The sequence below is a fragment of the Hyla sarda genome, chromosome 9, assembly GCF_029499605.1.
Source record: "Hyla sarda isolate aHylSar1 chromosome 9, aHylSar1.hap1, whole genome shotgun sequence".
In the NCBI taxonomy this organism is placed as follows: domain Eukaryota; kingdom Metazoa; phylum Chordata; class Amphibia; order Anura; family Hylidae; genus Hyla; species Hyla sarda.
In genome coordinates this window covers 125,513,922-125,539,290 of record NC_079197.1, presented here as the reverse complement: position 1 = coordinate 125,539,290, position 25,369 = coordinate 125,513,922, and the positions used below count along the sequence as shown (strand labels likewise).

Below are 25,369 nucleotides of genomic sequence, written 5' to 3'. Positions count from 1 at the left end.
GAGAGATCTGAATCTTGGACACTGGTGCTGGGTACAGATAATGCAAGTAAATTGGGGTGAAACCCTGGTGCCTGCGAAAAAAGAGGAGGGGACCGACGGTGCATCAACAGAGCCAATCTGGTTGCTGACTAAGGCAGTAGAGCAGGCGACTGAGCCACCCTGCATCAGAACCCAGGAGAGATACCTGGAGGCATAGGGGGTCTGTTGAACAGACTGTGTTGTTCTATCAGGCCCCATGCCAGAACAGATGTGCTCAACCGCAGCAGACGTGTGGGAACAAGATCACAGAAAGGCCCCACTGAAAAGGAGGGGAGGTTGGCCCTATACATGCAGAGTGTCCATAGCATATGTAGGGACACAGACATGGTTACCGCACGATAGTAGTGGGGCACCAAGACAGCAGCCATGAAGAAACCACAGACATCCAAATTGCCGGCAGTATGGAGAAACAGGCGCAGCACCTAATGGTGTGTCATAACCATGCCAGTAGCAGACAAACATAGGGGAACAGAGATTGCTTCTGTCGCTGCAAAGGTCCATGGAATTTGCAGGACATGCCCATACCCCATCTACTAATGGTGATACACACCAGGACTGCTGTCGCAGATACAAGAGGCGAAGGATGCATGTTGTGCAGGAAACCATGCAGAACCAGATCAACTTACAGGTATAAAGAAGAAAGAATATCCAATGAATCCACAGAGTCACATTTTCGGAACCTCACAATGAAAGGGAGTCACCGGACTGCAGCTGCAGAAGCGACAGGAAGGAGGGAGGTGACCTGGTGGATTAGAAACCCATGCAGACACAGTCTGGCTAATGGGCATAGGGATCATGGAAAACACTGCGATACCGCATTCAGAACCACACACTGAAATTGGGTTACCAGCTGTCGGACCGGTAGGCATGTGGAGAGGGACCTGGTAGAGTAGGGAACCCTGCGAACCATAATGTGGTGCATGGTAAAGGGCCCATGGAACAACCTGGGCTCACAAATTCGGAACCTCACCTTGGCAGTGGGTTACTGAACTTCCGCCACGGTGCCAGATGTATGGTAGGCGACCCAACGCAGTAGGAAACCATACAGACAACCATTTGGCTGACTGGCATAGATTCCCTGAATGTGTAGGATCACTCGTTCGAATCCCCCCACAGAAAGTGGGGTAATGGAGTGTGGCCAATCTGATGGGCAACCTGGTGGTGTAGGAGACTAAGCAGACGAATGTCTGGCTGACTGGCATCAGTCCCCTGTCCCACACCAGCAGTGAGGTATGGGAAAATCCAGCCCTGCACGCAGCAGTCCTGTGATAGAAGATCGACAGCAGCGGAAACCGTGCAGACCACAGTCTGGTTTAACGAGGACACCTCCAGGCGCTTGTTGGTGGTGATAAGGGGACAACAGAACTGATAGGAGAGCACTGTGCCCCTTTGTTGCACGCGGGAGGGCGGGAAGGCCTAGGAGCCATGGATAGTATCCCCGTCGTCCCAGAGATCGGGGGAGGCAGAGGAGCTGTGGATTGTATCCCTGTTGCCCTGTATAGGGTCCATAACACATGCCCGGTCACTTCTTCGGACACCTCACACTAGTCGTGGGGTACCGAAACTCCAGCCACAGATGTGGCAGAACTGAGGTGAATGACAGGCGGTAGAGGAAACCATGCCGACTAGTGTGACCCCTCAATGTATCAAGTCCAGTGCATGTCCCCGCAGGGTCACTTCCATGGTACCCTAACACTAGAGGTGGGGATCTGGAACTCAAGCAGCAGATGCAGCAGACGTGAGTGGTGAAGAAAACCACGCAGACGACAGTCTGGCTCACTGGTATAGGGACCATTGTACACGCACCGTCATTCTTCCGGAAACCCCTTCCGGGGAAAAAAGAGCCGTAGGCGCGGCTACATAAGACGGGCGACCGGTGGTGGAGGAAACCACTGCAGATAGGTTTCCTAATGCCCTCTTGGGAATGAAAGACCATGTGGCAGACTTTGGCACAGGGGCAGGGAAGTAGGCCCAGGCATGGAGGAGGGGGACACCTCAGAGAGGCCCCTTAGTTTTCGCTAGAATTGCAATAGCACCAATTGAGGCACCCCTAGGGAGGGAATGGAATTGTCCGTTAGAGAGGCAAACATGACATGGCCACAGTCAGCAGGGGAAACAGACATAATGTGTATCCCCAGGGTTATGTAAAGTAATATGCATCCTCGGTAATGACCTGCCAGATCAGGTCGCATAAGTCCTGTCTGAAGGGCTGATATAGAGTGACTGCAGGGATGCAGGCCAGAAAGTTGCCACCAGAGGGAGCTCATTGGTAAGCATAAAACCAAGAGCTGAGATTCAGTAAACAACCACAAGGGGGGACGTATGTAACACTTGATGCAACACAGCCCATAGTAAGGAGAGGGACAAATCGTGCCGATGACAGCGTAGGCTGGAGGAACCACTGACCTCTCTATGCCACACTGCAGGAGAGGAGAAGGAGGGCGGAGCTATGCCGACTTCCCCATGCCATAATCACGGCCGGCTGGGGAGGGAAGAGACCTATGAACCTCAGTTCCTGCGCTGTAGGGGCGGGGGTGGAAGACCGAGTTACACTCTGAGTCCCCAGCACACATGGCTGCCGATGCATTGCCATAGAATGAGATTTGCCATAGAATGAGATGGTCCGCCTCCATCACATCCTATTGGCTCACTCTTGTCACGTGACATATTTAAACGTCACGCATCGATGCGCACAGCAGTCTCAGTTTGGCTATCACAGGGTGAGGATCTCCTCTCCCTGTGATAGCTGAAGCAGTACGGAGCTCTCATGGCCTGTGTGGCCCGACAGAAGCTCACACATTTACGCAGCTAATATACATTTACTCTATTATTGCATGTACTGTTGATCCACAGCGCTATCGGGATCCCGATGCCCGATGGCGCTGTCATCAGTGTGCGTCCCCGCGAGCGCCCCACGCCCGCAGCTCTACTCCCCGTCCCCCACAGCTCTACTCCCCGTCCCCCGATAATGCTCAGAGAGCGATCCACAGCGCTATCGGGATCCCTATGCCCGATAGCGCTGTCATCAGTGTGCGTCCCCACGAGCGCCCCACGCCCGCAGCTCTACTCCCCGTCCCGTTAACGCTCAGGGAGCGGGGAACAGAAAGTAGAGCATCGGGTGCAGGTTAAGTTATTCGCATAGTGCTGCGCATGCGCAGTACTAGTTTACCTGTGCCCGATGCTCTACTTTCTGTTCCCCGCTCCCTGAGCGTTAACGGGATGGGGAGTAGAGCTGCGGGGAACGGGGAGTAGAGCTGCAGGCGTGGGGCGCTTGCGGGGACGCACACGGATGACAGCGCCATTGGGCATCGGGATCCCGATAGCGCTGTGGATCAACAGTAAATGTATATGAGCCAGCCGTATGAGCTGCGTAAATGTGTGAACTTCTGTCGGGCCACAGAGGCCATGAGAGCTCCGTGCAGCTTCAGCTATCACAGGGAGAGGAGATCCTCTCCCTGTGACAGCCAAACTGACACTGCTGTGCGCATCGATGCGTGACGTTTCAATATGTCACGTGACAATAGTGAGCCAATAGGATGTGATGGAGGCGGAGCATCTCATTCTATGGCAAATCTCATTCTACGGCAATGCACCGGCATTTGTAAAAGCAGCGGTTTCCCCGCGACTGACGCCCCCACTGTAACTTCCGCCCGCTAGACAGGCGAGTCTGCGGGCACTGAAACAAGGCAGCTGCGACAGAGCAGAGAGACCCTTTCAGCAGAACTCCAGATTCCCGTGCTAAGCCTGGGAAGAAGGGGGGCGAAGCTACATACCGCCATTATGGCTCCTGCCGGCGACAAAGCTCCGGAGGAATTCAGAACAGCTGGGGTGGAGAGGGAGGGGGGGAAAGAGTCTGTGGCCGCAGAAAGTGCAGGGAGCCGCCGCCAAAGCCAGCAGTTGTCCTTAACAGAAGTGGCCGCTGTAACTCCCGAGGTGTAGACTGAGTCTACGGGTGGGAGAAGAATATAATAGATATATCCTGACTCACCGAGATCAGGAACTTAGCCCAGCTTTGCCCAATTGCGGACCGAAGTCCGCAGAGTAGCTGTGCTAAGAGACCCAGGGAGATTATTAATCCCTTAAATACTACCATTGCCCTGCCAGAGGTTCAGAAAGTGAATCATCTCACAAAAGAAGGCACATACCTACCTAGCTCTTGGCTATACTCACCTCCTGATGTCTTCAGCTAGCTTAAGTCCACACTGCATCATGCCAGGCTGCCATAGCGAGGTGAGCAGGGGCAGTGGGGGACCTGGACCCAAGGTACACCTCCAGGCGTTGGCCGTTAGCGAGAAGGGGTTAACAGACCATACTCTATGCACTGTGCCCATTTGTCTCATCTGGGAGATCAGGTAGTGCCATGCTCCTGTCGGCCAATCTAGAAAAGTAACAAAAGGAAAAAGAATCTAACTATATGTACTTAACTAGAAAATAATAAAATAAGAGACCATGTCTGGGGAGCTCCCAGACCTGTGTCTTGCCTCCTACTGACACTAGCTAAAATTGATTACCTCACTTCCAGTGGGCGGCTATATCCTACCGCACTGCATGACTACAACTCTCAGCAAGCCCTTACAGTAAGGACATAATGGGAGTTGTAGTCATGCAGCAGGGCTTGGGGAGAGATGAGCAAGCGGGTGAAAAGCTTGTCACCTGCCCCACTGCATGACTAAAACTTCCAGCGTGCCCTCACAGTAAGGACATGCTGGGAGTTGTAGTCATGCGGCGCGGGCAGGTGACAAGGTGACATCCGCCCGCCCACCTAACACGCTCCCCCCGTGCTGCACAACTACAATTCACAGCATGTCCTTACAGTAAGGACATGCTGGGAGTTGTAGTAGTGTTGGGGGGTGGCAGGAGATGTCCGGGCGGGTGACATGCTTGTTACCCTCCTGTGCATCTCCTACCCACTCGTCCCACCATGCCTGTGAAAATGAAAGTAAAAAAAGTTGCACAAAGTCTCACCTGCGACTTTTTGCTCAGCTTCGCTCCCCGACCACCAGCCCACATCTACCACCCACCTGCTAGCTATTTCAGAACTATAACTACCAGCATGCCCTTACAGTGAGGACATACTGGGAGTTGTAGTCCCAACACCTTCCAGGCAGGTGGTAGATGTGAGTGGGTGGAGCTGTGCAAAAAGTCGCACAAAAAGTATCAAGTGCGACTTTTTGAAAATGCTGTCATAAACAAGTTTGTAAGCCAGGTCTGAACTTGCTTACACTTGTGACTTTTTGAAGGGGTTTGTGACTTTTATTGTGACTTTTATTTGCTTACGTGTGACTTTCGCAAGGATTAATCCTGGACCACTGCAAAGTAAAAAATTAAAATTGCTTACACAGGGCAGATTGGTATTTTTGCTTACCCACAAAAGTCACACAAAAAATTGCTTAGGCGCACATGCAACTTTTTGTGCGACTTTTGTGAGCAATAAAAGCTGCTTAAATTCCATGATAAATCTTCCTCAATGTTTTTTTTTGCAGAATCTGGCCATTTCACCCTGTGAATGGGACAGCGGAATCCCAATCAACACAATGTGCAGCAAATTTTGCAGAGCTTCCGAACTGAATTTTCCAAAAGACTTCCACTCGGAAATTCAGCTGGTTGTTTACACGCCAGAATTTCTGCATTATATTTTGCATGGAATTCTGCATGAATTTATAGCCAATACACTTCAAAAGGTTTTCCGCTGTCCAATTCACACAGCAGAATTTACCGCTGCAGGAATTCCATTAAAGCGAATTGGCAGTAAAATTCTGCAGAATTTACTGCAGAATTTTTATGCAGAATTCCATGCAGAAATTTTGCTGTGTGAACATAGCCTCAGGGTTCCAATTAAAATATTTGCAAAAAATACTTGTGTCTTCGGTATATTGCAGTTAAATATTTGTTTTTGGGCCCCCTTCTGCTCTTTCGAGTCCCTTTCATAATGTCTAGTGCTCAGCACATGCTTAGTAGTACAATCCACCTGTCTGCACCCTCGTATGGTGCTCTTTAAAACTGAATTCAAACATAAAATGTGGATAAGATTAAACCTCTGGATAACGTATAAAAATGATAATTCTGCTCATTTGTAGGAGCTGCATTATAAGAGCCGTTACTGGCATGATACTTGCTTCCGCTGTGCCAAGTGCTACCATCCTCTGGCCAATGAACAGTTTATTTTCAAGGACAATAAAATTATGTGTGCCAAGTGTACCACTCGAGAGGACTCTCTGCGCTGTAATGGATGTCACAAGCTGATCCAGCCAGGTAAGATGACACCACACACTACCATCTATTACGGTATTACCGCCTATCCTGTGGATAAGGGATAAGTAAATTTTCACTGGAGTTCTCCTTTAACCCCTTAAGGACCAGACCCATTTTGGCCTTAAGGACCAGACCAATTTTATTTTTGCATTTTTGTTTTTTCCTCCTCGCCTTCTAAAAATCATAACTCTCTTATATTTCCATCCACAGACCCCTATGAGGGCTTGTTTTTTGCATCACCAATTGTACTTTGTAATGACATCATTTATTTTACCATAAAATGTACGGCGCAACCAAACAAATATTATTTATGTGGGAAAATTGAAAAGAAAACCGCAATTTAGCAAAATTTGGAAGGTTTTGTTTTCACGCTGTACACTTTCCGGTAAAAATGACATGTTTTCTTTATTCTGTGGGTCAATACGATTAAAATGATAGCCATGATTATATGCTTTTCTATAACTGTACCGCTTAAAAAAAAAAATCGCAAACCATTTTAACAAAATTAGTATGTTTGAAATTGCCCTATTTTGACCACCTATAACTTTCTCATTTTTCCGTATATGGGGCGATATGAGGGCTCATTTTTTGCGCCATAATCTGTAGATTTTATCAGTATCACTTTTGCTTAGGCTTTACTTTTTATTCATTTTTTATAAATTTTTTTGGGAATAAAATGTGACAAAAAAGCAGCAATTTTGGACTTTTTTTTTATTTTTTTACGTTTACGCCGTTCACCGTACGGGATAATTAACAATATATTTTAATAGTTCAGACTTTTACGCACGCGGCGATACCAAATATGTGTATTAATTAGTTTTTTACGCTTTTTGGGGGGTAAAACGGGAAAAACGGACGTTTTACTTTTTTATTGGGGGAGGGGATTTTTCACTTTTTTATTTTTAAGTTTTAGAACTTTTTTTTTTTTTTTTTTTTTTACACTTTTTATGTCCCCACAGGGGACTATTCATTGCAATCAGTTGATTGCTAATACTGTGCAGTGCTATGTATAGGACATAGCACTGCTCAGTATTATCGGTGATCTTCTGCTCTGGTCTGCTCGATCTCAGACCAGAGCAGAAGACCCCGGGAGACGGCCGGAGCCAGGTGAGGGGACCTCCGGCGGCCATGCTGGATGATCGGATCGCCGCGGCAGCGCTGCGGGCGATCCGATCATCCATTGAAAGTACTGCACTGCCGCAGATGCCGTGATCTGTATTGATCACGGCATCGGAGGGGTTAATGGTGGACATCCGCGCGATCGCTGATGTCCGCCATTACCGGCGGGTCCCTGGCTGCTGATAGCGTCGGCGCGTAAATGTACGTCATGGTGCGCTAAGTACCACGTCACCATGACGTACATTTACTTCCATTGTCGTTAAGGGGTTAAAGGAAATCTGTCACCAGTGTCACCTGCACTAACCTGTCAGGTGACACTGATGACAACGGTACTTACCTTGTCCCGTTCCGTGCAGGGGATCTCCGGTAATAATCTTTGTTAGCTTCAGCTCTGGGCTCGCCTTGGGGCACGGGCAGAGCTTAGTGACGTCACTGCTGCTGTTCTCTGCTGGGTCCCGCTGCTAGAGAACAGCAGCAGTGACATCAATAAGCTCCGCCTGTGCCCCAAGCCAGGCCCGGAGCTGAAGCTAACGGAGAAGATTACCGGAGATCCCCTGCACAGAACGAGACAAGGTAAGTACCATTGTCATCAGTGTCACCTGCACTACCTGTCGGTACTGAAAGGTTAGTGCAGGTGACACTGATAACAGATTTCCTTTAAACAAAAAAAAACTGTATGTATAACTATGTTTGCACCAACTTGTAAAATGTTGAACAGTTTTCAATGTACAGTAAACAGTCAAGGGAAAAAAAATAAAAACAAAGCATGTTTGTTTGTTTTAATAAAAGTTAAATCAGTAAATATGATGTACCTCAGAATATTGCCATTAGGGTATATTCCTACTCACAGGGGCCACAGCAGATTTGAAGTTATAAATTCTGCAATTGCAAATCCGCAACTGCAAATTCCGTGTATGTGAATACACCTTTAGGGTACGTTCACACGTACGCAGATTTGATGCGCAGTATTTTCTGCAGCAGATTTCAATGTAAACTAAATGACTGAGCACAACTTCTAATCCTGCGCATCAAATCTGCGTAGGATCCTGTATGTGTGAACGTACCCTTACGGTGAAATATACTGCAGATGTGCTGGTGCCAGTAACAAGAGCAAGCTCATGGCTTGCTGCTGGGTAGACTTGTGTGTCTGCCCGTAGTAATGGATTTCTAGCTGCAGATCTGCTACGAGCAGACACACAGGGCTACCCAACAGCAGCAGGAAGCTCAATCTAGTGACTGGCATTGGCAAATTCACAGCCCCACATACACAGTGGATGAGCTACATTTGACCATCTCCTTAGGGTGTATTCATATGTACAGTATCCAGCGCAGGATTTTCTGCTGCAGCTGGATATGCAGGATACTGTACACGTGAATACACCCTTATGTTCTAATCACACGTACAGTATTATGTGCAGATTTGACATGCAGATTTTCTGCTGCAGATTTCAATGTAAACTGAACACAGCTTGAAATTCTGCAGATCAAATCTGTGCAGAATACTGTACGTGTGAATAGACCATTAAGATATAAAACTCATTTAGAAGAAGTACACCCTAAATTGATGAAAAAATGCTATGGCTCTTGAAATGCGACAGTGGAAAAAAAGTTTTGTCTCTTGAAATGCAACAATGAATAAACTGAAAAATGCTGGGGCTTAAAGGGGGTACTCCGCCCCTAGACATCTTATCCCCTTTGCAAAGGATAGGGGATAAGATGTCTGATTGCAGGGGTCCCGCTGCTGGGTGCAGCATGCACACTGGGTGCATGAAGGAGCAGTCGTGATGTCACACCACGGCACCTTAATGCAAGTCTATGAGAGGGGGTGTAGCGACCGTTGCTTTGTGTGTGTGTGGCTGTGAAGTAACTTCTCCCACCGCCCGCACCCAGCATTCGAAACAAAATGTTCCAAACGCTGGGGCAGCGGAGTACCCCTTTAAAAGGGTTAAAAGGTTTCTCGTTTAGCAAATCAATGAGAAGGGTTCATAAAAATCTTCCTATGTTGCAGGTGGACACAATGTGGAGTATAAGGGCAGTGCTTGGCATGAGGAATGCTTTACATGCAGCAACTGCAAGCAATCCATAGGGGCAGGAAGCTTCTTTCCCAAAGGGGCCGATATCTTCTGTGTCAACTGCCATGAGCAGAAGTTTGCTAAACACTGTGTAAAGTGTAAGAACGTGAGTATTCATACCTGTCAGTCAACTTACAGCGTACCGGTCAGATCCACAAAAAAATAAAATAAAATAAATGAATATATATATATGTTACTCGGTAACTAACCCTGACCATGTACATCTAATTTTTATGCCTTTATCACCTATATTTATTTAAAAAATCCTTCTTTTCATTAGTTCACAGTGTTAGAAATCCTGTCAGGGGGAGGGGGCGTGTCCCTCCCTTGTGGTGTTGGGAGCTGATTGGTGCTTCTGCTCATGCAGCCTTGTTTATGAGTCATCTCTTGTCCATAACTCATGGACAAGCCTGATGCTGCTGCAGGACAAGTTAGTGTCCAAGTAGTTATGGGGACTCCTAGTGGTGGGATTTTCAAGAGCAGTTTTCTTTATTAAATATAAAAAAAAATCAAAACAACCATATTATAAAATAATTTGCAACAGTATCAACATATAAAAAGTTTTTCGATCTGACAGTGCCCATTTAAAGATCACAACATTTTTCTTTACTCAACATGTCCATAGATAGGGTTTACTTTTGCTGCTCAGCTACAGACAAGTACTGTAAATATGCACTGAGCTGCAATAACAAATACATACTGTGGATAAGAGTGGTGCTGTATGATGACAACATTTTAACATAGATGTGACTAAAAGTTACCAGCCTTATAACCCATAGGTCTAAAGACATAAGGTCATGATGATGTCATCTCTGTAATATAGGTTGTTGTTACCATGAAGTGTAATTTCATCCATTGCTCAGCATCTTAACAGTATGGGTGTTCTTTTTCAGCCGATAACATCTGGAGGGATAACCTATCAGGATCAGCCATGGCACGGTGACTGTTTTGTGTGCGAAACTTGTCACAAAAAACTAGCTGGCCAGCGTTTCACTGCTGTTGAGGATCAGTACTATTGTGTGGATTGCTACAAGACTTTCGTAGCCAAGAAGTGTTCTAGTTGTAAGAACCCGATAACAGGTATTGACCATTTATATTCACCATATACAGTCATGTCAGTAAATGTTGGCACCCCTGAAATTTTTCTAGAAAATGAAGTATTTCTCACAGAAAAGGATTGCAGTAACACATGTTTTGCTATACACATGTTTATTCATATTGTGTGTATTGGAACTAAACCAAAAAAGCTAATTGGACATAATGTCGCACTTGGACCACTTTTCCTTTGCAAACTGCTCCAGGTCTCTCTTATTGGAAGGCGCCTTTTCCCAACAGCAATTTTAAGATCTCTCCACAGGTGTTCAATGGGATTTAGATCTGGACTCATTGCTGGCCACTTCAGAACTCTCCAGCGCTTTGTTGCCATCTATTTCTGGGGGCTTTTTGATGTATGTTTGGGGTCATTGTCCTGCTGGAAGACAAGATCTAAGATGCAAACCCAGCTTTCTGACACTGGGCTGTACAGTGCAACCCAAAATCCATTGGTAATCCTCAGATTTCATGATGCCTTGCACACATTCAAGGCACCCAGTGCCAGAGGCAGCAGAACAACCCCAAAACATCATTGAACCTCCACCATATGTCACTGTAGGTACTGTGTTCTTTTCTTTGTAGGCCTCATTCCTTTTTCGGTAAACAGTAGAATGATGTGCTTTACCAAAAAGCTCTATCTTAGTCTCATCTGTCCACAAAACGTTTTCCCAGAAGGATTCTGGCTTACTCAAGTTCATTTTGGAAAATGTAGTCTTGCTTTTTATGTCTCTGCATCAGCAGTGGGGTCCCCCTGGGTCTCCTGCCATAACGTTTCATTTAAATGTCGACGGATAGTTGGCGCTGACACTGATGCTCCCTGAGCCTGCAGGACAGCTTTAATATCTTTGGAACTTGTTTGGGGCTGCTTATCCACCATCCGGACTATCCTGCGTTGACACCTTTCATCAATCAACACACAGACACACAAAGACTAAGTGACCTTCTCTCCTTTTTATCTGCTTTCAGGTGTGATTTTTATATTGCCCACACCTGTTACTTGCCCCAGGTGAGTTTACAGGAGCATCACATGCTTGAAACAATCTTATTTTTCCACAATTTTGAAAGGGTACCAATTTTGTCCAGCCCATTTTTGGAGTTTGGTGTGACATTATGTCCAATTTTTTATTTATTTTTTCCTCCCTTTTCTGGTTTAGTTCCAATACACACAAAGGGAATAACAAAACATGCATTACTGCAATCCTGTATAGCAAAACATGCATTACTGCATCCCTTTTCTGTGAGAAATACTATATAATAGAAATTTCAGGGGTGCCAACATTTACAGCCATGACTGCACATGTAGATTTTGGTGCATTCTAAGAAATAGCTTTTTCGTAAATCAGATTTTCCCATAGTGCATAGAACTACAACATAGCTCCATTTGCTTGAAAGGGGCTTAGTGCTCTAGTTCCCTTGGCAGTGGTTGGTAAAAAGTGCTGCTGTGGTGAACTGCTGAATAGAGGTCTCCCTTTAAGAATTGTTAATGTGCTTCAGAGGTGAGACCTACATCAGTTGAAAAAGTTATTGCACATTGTTTCAATATGCCATAAAACTCAAATCATAATATTGCTTTTATATTATATTAACTAAATGACTGAGCACAGCTTCTAATCGGCAGTTACAAATCCTGCGCATCAAATCTGCATGAACGTAACCTTAAATTATTAAATCATGGCTGCCTACCACTAGAGGAAAACTTAAAGGTGTTATCTGAAAAAAGTATATATATATATATTTTTTTTTTAATACCGTATGACCAGGCAGCTGGCATTGAAAAACCCAAACCTAGACTTACCTCCTGTTGCTCCCCTGGTATCACTGTCCTGGTCCCCGCTGCTATACTCTTCCTGCCTCTGGGACCAGGCATGTAACACTGCTGCTAGGCTAGTTGCAGGCTGTAGCACTGTCCCACCTCAGCCAGTGAGATAGATACCGGAGGCACCGATAACTCCTATATATATATATACACCCAAAACAGGGACAGATCTATCAATCAAGGATGGTGGGAGGGAAAAGCCATTGGGGACTGCTCGATGACTCCTGTTTCAGGCAGCATGAAAGAGATGACATGTTTATCTGTAGATATACAAGCCGCTTAATTTATCTGTGGCTGTCTGTGCATGACAAAATATGAATCAATGCCAGCTGTAAGCTGTATTATTTAAAGGGGTTATCCAGGCAAAAACTTTTTTTTATATATCAACTGGCCCCAGAAAGTTAAACAGATTTGTAAATTACTTCTATTAAAAAATCTTAATCCTTCCAATAGTTATTAGCTTCTGAAGTTGAGACGCTGTTTTCTGTCTAACTGCTTTCTGATGACTCACGTCCCGAGAGCTGTCCAGCTTCTATGGGGATATTCTCCCATCATGCAAGGGATATTCTCCCATCATGCACCGCTCCCGTGACGTGACATCATCATTGAGCAGTTAGACAGAAAACTTCAGAAGCTAATAACTATTGGAAGGATTAAGATTTTTTAATAGAAGCAATTTACAAATCTGTTTAACTTTCCGGAGCCAGTTGATATATAAAAAAAGTTTTTGCCTGGATAACCACTTTAAGCTATATTAATGCCATCAATTTCAGAAAAAAATTATTATAGTACATCTGCAAGGCCACACCTCTCTTGCTAAGCGCCAAACACTTAAGCCAGGCTTAGGGAGAAGTGACCACTTGGTGGCTCCCATACCAGTATATTGTACTTACATACTGCAAAAAGTATAATTGAACTGAAAATAATGCTTACATTCCGTGACAATATAGCTATGGTAATTGCTAAGCAGGTAGTCACCATGTATATAGTCTTTACAGCCAAAGAGATTATGCACATTATACAACCAAAAGAATGCGGAGTGTCATACTAAAATTCTGCTGGCCCAGATTTGCTAAAACAGTGCAAACTCACTTATCACAGTAGATCAGACTAATAAATCTGGCACATCCGAAGACCACCTTATCTTAAGTTTATAAATAACAACCAAAAGGTTATTTATTTACTTACCAGTCACCCGACGCATATTTTGGCACACCTACAGCCATACACTTTATTTTTCTAACCAATGCCATATCACCTTTTTAGGCCTGTCGGAAAAATGTTTAAGTATCAAACACATAGCAGACGTGGCAGAAGTCCTATAAAATAATAGTAAATTTGGACCTGTGAGTCAACATTACCGAGAATCTACTGAGACAGTGGCATGTTAATAAAACTCTCTTCTATTACAGGATTTGGAAAGGGATCCAACGTGGTGAATTATGAAGGGCAGTCTTGGCATGAGTATTGCTTCACTTGTAAGAAGTGTTCTCTGTCCTTGGCCAACAAGCGTTTTGTATGTCAAAATGAGCAGATCTACTGTCCTGACTGTGCCAAGAAGCTCTAAATGGGAGCTCTACATACATTGATCTGCACTGAAATGATTTACAATGAGTAAACTACTAGTATGGATATGCATGACATTTGACATTGTTATATGAGCTCTTTAGGCAATAAGTGAACTGACAATGTATATGCCAACACTATCTATATGCAATATATGCATGCTAAAATCTCTTCAAGCTTTCGGAAACAAAAAAGTAGTCATTTAAAACATTTTGCGCCAGTTGTGTGAAACCTGCGTCTTTCCAGCTGTTGAGAACCTAGAAATTCTAACATGGATGAAAACGTGATTAGAAAAATAAAACAGCACCTCCCTTGTCCAAGGGCTAGGTTAGGTATTGTACCTCATCCTCAAAGTAAGAGTCCGCAATGGTGAAATTTGTGTCCATAATACGCCCATGTGCCGGGACCCTAAATGTAGTTATGCTGAATACTAGACAAGAACTAAAGCAATGTTTCCCAACCAGGGTGCCTCCAGCTGTTGCAAAACTACAACTCCCAGCATGCCCGGACAGCCAAAGGCTGTCCGGGCATGCTGGGAATAGTAGTTTTGCAACAGCTGGTGGCACCCTGGTTGGGAAACACTGAACTAGGGTGTTAGTATAGGTAATCATAAACAGACACCCTTTTATCAGCCTGGACCACCCTTTTTGGCTTGAGAGACACAGGCAACAGACTACTGTTCAATAAATGTACTGTATGAACACTTTCTATGACTAGCACTATAATCAACTCCTTACAGCAGAGTAGTAGGTTTGATGTTAAATAAACCTGTAGAATAAATATTAATATATGTTTATAAAAAGTTCTATATCACGATCGCAACAGCCATGGCCGTACATCTCATACTAGCATGCCTGCTATTAATATATATATATATATGTATGAATAAATGATAAAACCTCTATCCATGTCTTTTAATTGTACTGAAGAAATGATGCTCTGTCTAAACCATCCTGTAACAAATAAGTCTCCACACATCTTTAAAGGGGTATTCCAGGCCAAAACTTTTTTTTTTTATATATCAACTGGCTCCGGAAAGTTAAACAGATTTGTAAATTGCTTTGATTAAAAAGTTTTAATTCTTGCAATAGTTATTAGCTTCTGAAGTTGAGTTGTTTTTTTCTATCTAACTGCTCTCTGATGACTCACGTCCCGGGAGCTGTGCAGTTCCTATGGGGATATTCTCCCATCATGCACAGCTCCCGGGACGTGACATCATCATTGAGCAGTTAGACAGAAAACTTCAGAAGCTGATAACTATTGGAAGGATTAAGATTTTTTAATAGAAGTAATTTAACTTTCCGGAACCAGTTGATATATATAAAAAAAGTTTTTGCCTGGAATACCCTTTTAAGAGGCACTCCTCAAGGGTAAACATTACCCCTTTGGTCCCATGATTACAGGCCTCTCATCAGCCAGGACCCTGCTTTGTACTGATAAGAGGAAATAACCCTGACACTGCTGTCTGCAGATGGGTAGTCTTTCCTTCCAAGAGTTTCCGGCTTGGCATACATTCCCAGTCAGCTGAAGGGAAACACTGACTTAAAAGGGTACTCCGGTGGACATTTTTTATTTATTTTTTTAAATCAACTGGTGCCATAAAGTTAAATAGATTTGTAAATTACTTAAATAAAAAAAAATCTTAATTCTTCCAGAACTTATTAGCAGCTGTATGCTAGAGAGGAAATTCTTTTCTTTTTGAATTTCTTTTTTGTATTGTCGATAGTGCTCTCTGCTGACACCTGATGCCTGTATCAGGAACTGTCCAGAGCAGGAGAAAATCCCTATAGCAAACCTATGCTGCTCTGGACAGTTCCTGACACGGACAGGGGTGTCAGTAGAGAGAACTGTGGACAAGACAAAAAAAAGAACTTCCAAAAGAGAAGAATTCCCTCTATAACATAAAGCTGCTAATAAGTAGTGTTGCTCGCGAATATTCGCAATGCGAAGAATATCGCATATTCGCGAATATAGGACTATATATTCGTAATTACGAATATTCGTTTTTTTTTTTCCACAGTACACATCACAGTGATCATCCCTCTCTGCTTCCAGCTTGTGTGGTGTAAAGAAGGCTCTTATACTACTGTGTGAGACTGGCGTGCGAATTTTCGCTTATGCAAATTTCCGCATATGCAAATTTTCGCATATGTTAATTTTCGCATACGTGAAAATAAAACGAGAATATTACGAATATGCGAATTTAGCGAATATATGACGAATATTCGTCCATATATTCGCAAATTCGAATATGGCCTATGCCGCTCAACACTACTAAGTAGTACTGGAAGGATTACAATTTTTAAATATAAGTAATTTACAAATCTGTTTAACTTTCTGGCACCAGGAGCTGGTTTCAGAAGGTATAGGTGCCACTAGTTTTTTTTTTATTTACAAATCTGTTTAACCTTCTGGCACCAGTTCATAAAAAAAAAAAAAAAGTTTTCCACCGGAGTGCCCCTTTAAGAAAAAGCTATCTGAAAAGGTGGTGTGAGACAACTGCTTTACATATCCTTTCTGTCCTGTAACAAGACATGGCACAGTTTAATATAGTTTGCATACTATGTAAATGTTGTGGTCTTTAATCTTTCTATTTCTATGGCTACAACTCCAAGCAATCTCTAACCAGGCTATGGAGACACATGCTGAAGAACATTATTTTAAAAGGTGGGTCACACACAGCTTTGTGAGCTAAAGCCAATAGTAGATTCAGAAGGAAAATAAAAAAAATAAGGACTTCTACTTGTCCTTTCTTCTGGATTCACTTCAGGGTATAGTATAAAAAATTGAATGAAAACGGCCATGTGGAGCTGTGTGTGTGAAACCACCAGAAGGAGGTCCTGTGGCCTTTTCAGTCATGTCCCCTTTAGTTAATATTTCTTACAAAATTGTTATTACATGAAGAATACATAATTTCTTCAGTGTATTGAGCCATTCCTCTGTTATTCCCCCTGGAAACATGAGTAAATTGACAATTGGGTAATACCAGTTGGGAGGGGGTGTCCCTACACACTGTCATTATCCAATTAGTGCAGAGTATGAAGACAAAACCCTTAACGATGCAGGACGTAAATGTACGTCCTGGTGAGGCGGTACTTAACGCACCAGGATGTACATTTACGTCCTATGCATAACCGCGAGCATCGGAACTGCTGATACCAGCCAGGGACCGCCTGTAATGGCAGACATTCGCGATCACGCAGATGTCTGCCATTAACCCCTCAGATGCCGTGATCAATACAGATCACGGCATCTGCAGTATCGTGGTAATTTGAATGGATGATCGGATCGCCCGCAGTGCTGCCGTAGCGATCCAATCATCCAGCATGGCAGCCGGAGGTCCCCTCACCTGGCTCCGGCCGTCTCCCAGGGTCTTCTGGTCTGCAATTGAACAGACCAGAGCAGAAGATGACCGATAATACTGCTCAGTGCTATGTCCTATTCATAGCACTGAACAGTATTAGCAATCGAATGATTGCTATAAATAGTCCCCTATGGGGACTATTAAAGTGTAAAAATAAAAGTAAAAAAGTCCAAAATAGCAGCATTTTTATAACATTTTATTCCCAAAAAAATTAATTAAAAAAGTATTAAAAGTTTTATATAAGCAAATATGGTATCAATAAAAAGTATACATCACGGCGCAAAAAATGAGCCCTCATACCGCCGCTTATACGGAAAAATGTAAAAATAAAATTGTCTGAGTCCTTAAGGCCCAAACGGGCTGAGTCCTTAAGGGGTTAAAGAAAAATGGTCATCTGTTCACCGACACTAAACCCAATACACAGGGTTATAGTGTGGGAGAACAGGAGACCGGTGAGGGGTTAAATTCGTACCTGCAGGCCGGAGATTTGTCCCAACAAAGATCTTCTTCCATCTTCAGTGAATTGCGTGCCGGGCCAGCCAATCAATATGAATATTCTTAGTGACCGGCGGGCACGCCTCCAGCACGCAATTCACTGAAGATGAAAAAAGATCTTTGTAGGGACAGATCTCCGGCCTGCAGGTACGAATTTAACCCCTAGTCGGTCTCCTGTTCACGCACACTATAACCCTGTGTATTGGGTTTATTGCCGGTGAACAGATGACCGTTTCCCTTTAACAAAGGGGACTGGTAACACCCAGTTGTCAATTAAGTCAAATATTCAGGAAGAATAAGAGGAACAGCACATTGCGTACTATGGAACTCCAGAGTGATTATCTGATGGGGATTACTGAAATGGACACATTAGGAGAGGCAAATGGTTGTCCTTAAAAGCTTTGTGCACTTTTATTTGTTCTATACATTTAAAATAAAGCAGGAAGCAACTGTGCAAATACTATTGATTGAAATATACTATTTAGTGTCCTGACCAAAGTGTCTTCATGGTTACACAATACAAATTAAGAGAGTATACAGGAAATAGAGGCAGGGAGTGACACATGCTTGGGGGATCATCCAGCACACAGATGTGAACAATAAAAAATAGCTGGAAAAGTATGTGTACTTCTTAGTTGTTTTTTTTTTTTTAATAGAGGTGAGATACACATTAATAAAAATAATATTTTTTTATTAGCACCCACATATTCCACAGTACTTTACACTACATTTTGTGTCTGTGTATTTCGGAATTTTTAACCCTGCAAAAAAAAAAAAAAACCCTATTAAGAATCTTGAACAGGTTATGTTAAAAGGGGTACTCCACTGGAAAACATTTTCTTTTAAATCAACTGGTGCCAGAAAGTTAAATAGATTTGTCAATTACTTCTATTAAAATATCCCAATCCTTCCAGTACTTATTAGCTGCTGTACAACACACAGGTTCTTTTATTTTTGAATTTCCTTTCTGCCTGACCACAAGTGCTCTCTGCTGACACCTCTGTCCATTTTAGGAACTATCCTGAGTAGGAGCAAATCCCTATAGCAAACCTCTCTTGCTCTGGACAGTTCCTGACATGGACAGAGGTGTCAGCAGAGAGTACTTGTGGTCAGGCAGAGAGGAAATTCAAAAAGAAAAGAACTTCCTGTGTAGTATATAGTCGCTGATAATTTACAAACCTGCTTAACTTTCTTGCACCAGTTGATTTAAAAGAAAATGTTTTCCAGTGGAGTACCCCTTTAAAGTGTATCCTTTATCCACAGATGGGCGATCCGATTAGTGGGGGTCTGACCACTCACAAGACGGGAGGTCCTTTGACATTGCCCCCCCAACCCAGTAAATGGAGGAGCAGTGTGCATGCTCAGCCTCTACTCCATTTACTCACAATGTAACTGTAAAAGATAGCCAAGTACAGCTACTCCATAGATGCCCCTTAGGCTAAGTTTCCACTTTTTTTTTTCTGGCAGTTTTTGGATATCTGCCACTGCAGTTTTTGAGCCAAAGTCAGAAGTGGAACCATAAGGGAGGAGAAGTGTAAGTTCTTCCTTTATATGTCCTATTCCTTTTGAATACACTTCTGGCTTTGGCTCAAAAACCGCAGTGGCAGATATCCAAAAACTGCAAGAAAAAAAACCAAGTGAAAACTTAGCCTTTAGAGAAGTTTTTCCCAACCACTGTGCCTCCAATTGCTGCATAACGACAACTCCCAGCAACCAAGAGCTCTCTGGGCATGCTAGGAATTGTAAATTTGCAACAGCTGGAGGCAATCTTTACCAAGGATCAGGGTTTCCAGAAACCTAAACTAAGAAACCCTGCTTACCTTTACTCACCGATTTGAGACTGTATCCGGAATACACCAGAATGGTTCCGATTTTCTTCTTGACATTTGAATACACACACGCCCCCTAGGGGTCTTTGTGAACATTATTACACATTTTTACAATATATGTTGCTAAGGATAGGGAAGTCTCAGATACATATAGCATCAGATAAATAAATGCAACATGCTGAATTAATAGTATCACAGTTTGTAAGGTTGAAAAAAGTCCATCAAGTTCATCCTCAAGTCCTATTGTGTTGATCCAGAGAAAGGCAAACCCCTTCCCATGAGGCTGATGCCCACTGCCCCAAGACAGAGGAAAAATTCCTTCTGGGCTCCAATATGGTGATCAGAATAAATTCCTGGCTCAACGTTTTATCCACATAGATCTAGTATCCATAACATGTAATATTATATTTCTCTAGAATAACATCCAGGCTCCCCCCCCCCACCCCTTTGAACTTATTTATTGAGTCAGACATCACAACATGTGGCCGAGAGTTCCATAGTCTCACTGTTCTTACAGTAAAGAATCCCTGTGAGGATCGTGAAATTACTGTTCCCAAGCCCCTTTTCAGTAGTAGTTTTACCTAATGTGAATTCGGGTAGAAAACAGACATGGTGCACATCTACAATGTTGTATAATGATCTGATTGCTTCTCAGCACAATATCAAAAACTAACAGGTTGTTAGTAAACATTTTTGATCAAAAAGTACAAGCCCACTCGCCACGTCAAGGTCACCTATTTAGAGTGGGTCCCTAACGTCCCTAGCATAAAATGGCGTAGCACCGGGCGGCGACCACCACCGCCGCGACACAGGCGCCCACGGGGGGGGGAGCGACCCACTGTCAGAGCGGCCCCAATGCCTCTCAAACCAGTCTATGGGCCGCAACCGCCCGCAGACACAGCGCCACGGCAGCAACGGACGCCGCCCCGCACCACACCAGTGTGAACAAGGTGTAATGGCTCACTTACCTTGCTCTCCCAGTCAGACTGGGAGGCTGCTAGGAGTGAAATGGCCCTAGTTTTACCCAATGTCTTTTTAGCACCTAATTGTACATTGTTTTTACTGCATCTTCCAAATGTGCAGGAATATGTAATTTACTAGTGAAGAGAAAAATCTTGTTCTAGTGCTAGTGGTCATATGTCCTTCCCATGAGAACTCTTTGGCTAAGTACTCACTTGCACAAACCTAGATCTATAAACAAAGAATCTTTTTACTAACCCTCTAGATCAGTGGTCTTCAACCTGCGGACCTCCAGATGTTGCAAAACTACAACTCCCAGCAAGCCCGGACAGCCAAAGGCTGTCCGGGCATGCTGGGAGTTGTAGTTTTGCAACATCTGGAGGTCCGCAGGTTGAAGACCACTGCTCTAGATGTTCATGTCAATAGGTAGCACTAGTTCTTAGTTCCACAATGTTCAGTGATCACACAAAGCCCAGTTAAGCGATACCAGAACACGCTTTATCATTTATAAAGTTTATTTAACAGTGCACATATATTTACATAAGTAGATGTAACTAGGAAATTAACATGTAACATGTAAACAAAAAAATAAGGATTTTACTGGTTAGATTGTCTCTGCTAGAATTAAACAGTGTTCATACAAAAATACATATATATATATATAGTTTACCTAAGGCACTGCTCTGTGTGAACAACAACTGCTAGCAAGCGGACGCCGATGACAAGATTAAGAGTAAACAGGATTTCAGCAGATGAAACTATTTCCCTCATAGCCAAAACATTTAATCCAAAACCAACTACGATAAGTCTTTGTGATGGGAAAGTTCCACAATTTCATTAAATCAACTGTCTCCTGGCTCTTATTACGTTCACCCTCCACAAACACACAATGCAGCACATCGGATGGATTTTCCAAACCAATGGAAGAGACTTCTGTCGGAAACTATTGTCATCACAGATGCCTGGATTATGACACATTGGATTCTGATGAATCTAGAAAAAGTGTCAGCATTATGAGTAAGGAGGCGGAAAACCTGGAGCCAATCGTAGATTCCTATCTTCTTTGTTACATACAGGTAATGGTTTTGAGTAGGTTTTACCCCTGAGACCGGCTACATTCATATGGAAACCCTATGCACTGGGCTGTTAAATCCTTATCCCCAGCATCACTAGGTTTAAATATCTTCAATTCATGTGAATTGATAAACACAGGCACAGTAATTATCAGGCTCTGTCTAGTCAAGTAGCTTAAGTTTTTCGAGGACTTCTAAATCTTAACCATTGCACAAGCAAAACGGAAAGGGATAATACCCCGACAGTCCTTATACTAGTAAATTAAATATACTCCTATTTTGCTACCTAACAACTCTTCTCAACCAGCACCTGGTAGCGTCACCTTGTATTAAACACAGTGTGTGGCTCTTAAAGGGGTACTCCGCTGCTCAGCATTTGGAACAAACTGTTCAGAACGCTGGAGCCGGGAGCTTGTGATGTCATAGCCCCGCCCCCTCATGATGTCACGCCCCGCCCCTCATGATGTCATAGCCCCGCCCCCTCAATGCAAGTCTATGGGAGGATTGTGTGACGGCTAAGCCACAATCCTCGAAGATGCCACTTACTTAACAGAGACGTCAATCAGTCAAGCCGTCATGCTTAATTCTAATATGGATGTGTTTAACGTTGAGCCTGTTGAAGTAAGGTAATCTGAAATATATAGGCTTGCTGCATGTAAAGCCCCATGAAACAAATGGGTTTTGCAGCATGCTCACAACTAACTCACTGTAAAATACCAACAGAAACCTCAAAATAATCAAGTAGTTGTCTAATACTGATGCGTATGTACACAATAAAATAATACTTACAAATATATCAGCAACACATAACAATAGAAAAAAAATATGAAATGTTTAAAAAAAAAAAAATGAGAAGAGTAAAGCTGAGGGACACTGGTAGGAGTCATCTCTTGTACACAGTGGAAAAACCGAAGTTATTATTCTGGAAATCAGCCCATAATGATATCACTAGATCTTCTGACACTAGTAATCTGAATTCAGAATGATTTAAAGGAAACCTGTCACTTTGAACATACAGGCCAAGCTGTCAACTGTATGTCACAAAGCATGATAAGCTAAGCAGACATATAATGGATCTTTTCCAACAAAGCCATATAACTTGTAACGTATTGAAAGAATCCCTGATCTTTCTATGCTTGGAAGTCTAGTGGGAGACCCAAAGTGATTGGCAGCAGTATTCTTATACAGTGAAGGCTGCCAGATATTAAGTGACACCACCCATTAGACACCTAAACATAGAAATAGCAGGAATTACAATTAATACATTATAAGCTATACTGAATCATTTCTAACAAAACAATATATCAGTGTAATGTCCCAGTACAGGACATGGTCCTTCACTACACTGAGGCCCTGTCAGGTTGAGTCCCTCAGTGACCTGGGGCTCTCCTGCTGTTACTACGCGGGTCACCACATCGGTATGCTTAGCTTATCCATGACTGGATGGCAAAAAAGTGGGCAAAACCAGACACAGGACATAGAAAAGAGTAGCAGAAAAAAGCTGAAAACTTTTCTAATCCCGATCAACAACAATGACCATAAACAGGGCTTTGTCCACTGTGCATAAGAGCCTCACCAAATGAGTGAACATTATTAGCCAAAGATATTAGTAATGATATATGCTTACCAAGTGTTGGCCATATTAGAGAGAAAACCCCAATAACATACTGAAAGTGTGAAACATTTCAGCTCTTTGAAGGGTTAGTTTTAACATTGCAACCATTAACATGACTTAGCCATTGTAAGTGCTAGAACAGAAAACCTAATGACATTAATGGACACGTTGGGATCTTAACACATATGAGGGTACAATAACTTACTGCATAAGGAGTAACAGACAAGTTCTGTCAACATTACAGATAATAAGGACTAAGATTTCTGTGACCTTGTGTAACTGCCCAACGTAGTCTCCCTGAAGAAGTGCCAACGTATGACATTTGTTTCTTCTCTTGCTAGATGATCTTTGCATCTGTAAGTAATAGGTTGAAATAGCAGCTATTCACGACAAGGCTTCAGCACTTTATTAAATACTGGAGAGCGAAGTGCAATAACAGGACGAGAGCCGAACAGATGTCACATCTCTGGGGATAGAGGAAACAACGATTGTAATAAGTTTACTGACCAAACATACAAGACTCAGCATCTCTGGGCCTTAAAGGAGATTTCTTATAGAAAAAAAACTTCTCTAGGGGATACGTTTTAGATCATGAGTAGTCAGAGTGCTGGGCCCCCCCCGCGATCTAAAACGTATCCCCTATCCTGCAGATAGGTAATATGTTTTTTTCCATAAGACTACTCCTTTAAGGAACCAACCAATTTTAATTTTTCTTTTTCTAAGAACGGTAACTCTCCCCCCTCCCTACCTACAGGGCCATATGAGGGCTTGTTTTTTTTATGGGAACAATTGCTCTTTGTAGTGACACCTTTCATTTTACCATTACATGTATGACAGAACTAAAAAAATTATATTATTTGGTGGTGGGGGGGGATGGAAAAAAAGAAAACAGCCCAATTTAGAAACTTTTGGGGGCTTTAGTTTTTACACAGTGCACTTTACAGTTAAACTGAAATATTGACCCTAATTTATTAAAAGGTGAGAGAAAAACTGGAGAGATTTTGCCCACAGCAACAAATCACAGCTCAGCTTTTCTATCTTAAAGAGCTTTGGTAAAGTAAAAGCTGAGCAGCGATTACCGTATTTTTCGCCCTATAAGACGCACCGGTGTATAAGACGCACCCTATTTTTAGGTGCAAAATCTAAAAAATTTAAGATTTTGAACCCAATAGTGGTCTTCAACCTGCGGACCTCCAGATGTTGCAAAACTACAACTCCCAGCATGCCCGGACAGCCGTTGGGAGTTGTAGTTTTGCAACATCTGGAGGTCCGCAGATTGAAGACCACTGCATAGGAGGTAATACTCACGTGTCCCCGCCGCTCCAGACCCGTCACCGCTGCCCTGGATGTCGCTCCATCGCTGTCGCCGTGTCCCCGTCGCTCTGGAACGTCTCTGTGGCCGGCCGGGTATCCTCGCTCTCCGTCGCCGCCATCACGTCGTTACGCACGCCGACGCACGTACGCGACGACGTGATGACGAGGAAGGAGAGCGCCGGCATACAGGGGATCCCTGAACGGAGAAGACACCGAGGAGGCAGGTAAGGTCCCTCCCGGTGTCCTGTAAGCACTAACCCGGATATTCAGTCGGGCTGTTCGGGACCGCCGCGGTGAAATCGCGACGGTCCCGAACAGCCCGACTGAACAGCCAGGTTAGTGTCCCTTTCCCTTCAGACGCGACGGTCAGCTTTGATCGCTGCGTCTGAAGGGTTAATACAGGGCATCACCGCGATTGGTGATGTCCTGTATTATCCGCGGGTCCCGGCTGTTGATGGCCGCAGGGACCGCCGCGATAGGGGTGTATTCGCCGTATAAGACGCACCGACTTTTCCCCCCCAGTTTTGGGGAAGAAAAAGTGCGTCTTATACGGCGAAAAATACGGTAGGTGCTGTGGGAAAAATCTCTCTCACATATTTTGATAAATAAGGCCTATATATCTTAATCATGTGGGTCAATATAGGAGAATATAGACATGTGGATTAATACAATATCATTCCTGCTGTGCTGATGCATCATGGGATTGGTAGCAGATTTCAAAGAGAGTACAGTTTAAAATCTGAAATTCAAGATGGTGGCTTAT

General features: G+C 43.6%; 2 protein-coding genes across 12 annotated transcripts in view; one reads left to right on the top strand and one right to left on the bottom strand.

Annotated features, from left to right (window-relative positions):
- Window positions 1-14,432, top strand: part of FHL1 (four and a half LIM domains 1) — a 101,019-nt gene extending 86,587 nt beyond the window's left edge. For all 6 annotated transcript variants that reach the window (XM_056539662.1, XM_056539659.1, XM_056539663.1 and 3 more), the window contains exons 3-6: window positions 6,117-6,291; window positions 9,419-9,588; window positions 10,376-10,562; window positions 13,803-14,432. In XM_056539662.1, the coding sequence (XP_056395637.1) occupies window positions 6,117-6,291; window positions 9,419-9,588; window positions 10,376-10,562; window positions 13,803-13,957 (687 nt within the window). In that variant the 3' untranslated portion in view covers window positions 13,958-14,432. The remainder of the gene's footprint in view (window positions 1-6,116; window positions 6,292-9,418; window positions 9,589-10,375; window positions 10,563-13,802) is intronic.
- A 7,701-nt stretch (window positions 14,433-22,133) lies between these two features.
- Window positions 22,134-25,369, bottom strand: part of MAP7D3 (MAP7 domain containing 3) — a 93,802-nt gene continuing 90,566 nt past the window's right edge. For all 6 annotated transcript variants that reach the window (XM_056541004.1, XM_056541003.1, XM_056541006.1 and 3 more), the window contains one exon: window positions 22,134-23,758. In XM_056541004.1, coding sequence (XP_056396979.1) covers window positions 23,751-23,758 — 8 coding nt within the window. In that variant the 3' untranslated portion in view covers window positions 22,134-23,750. The remainder of the gene's footprint in view (window positions 23,759-25,369) is intronic.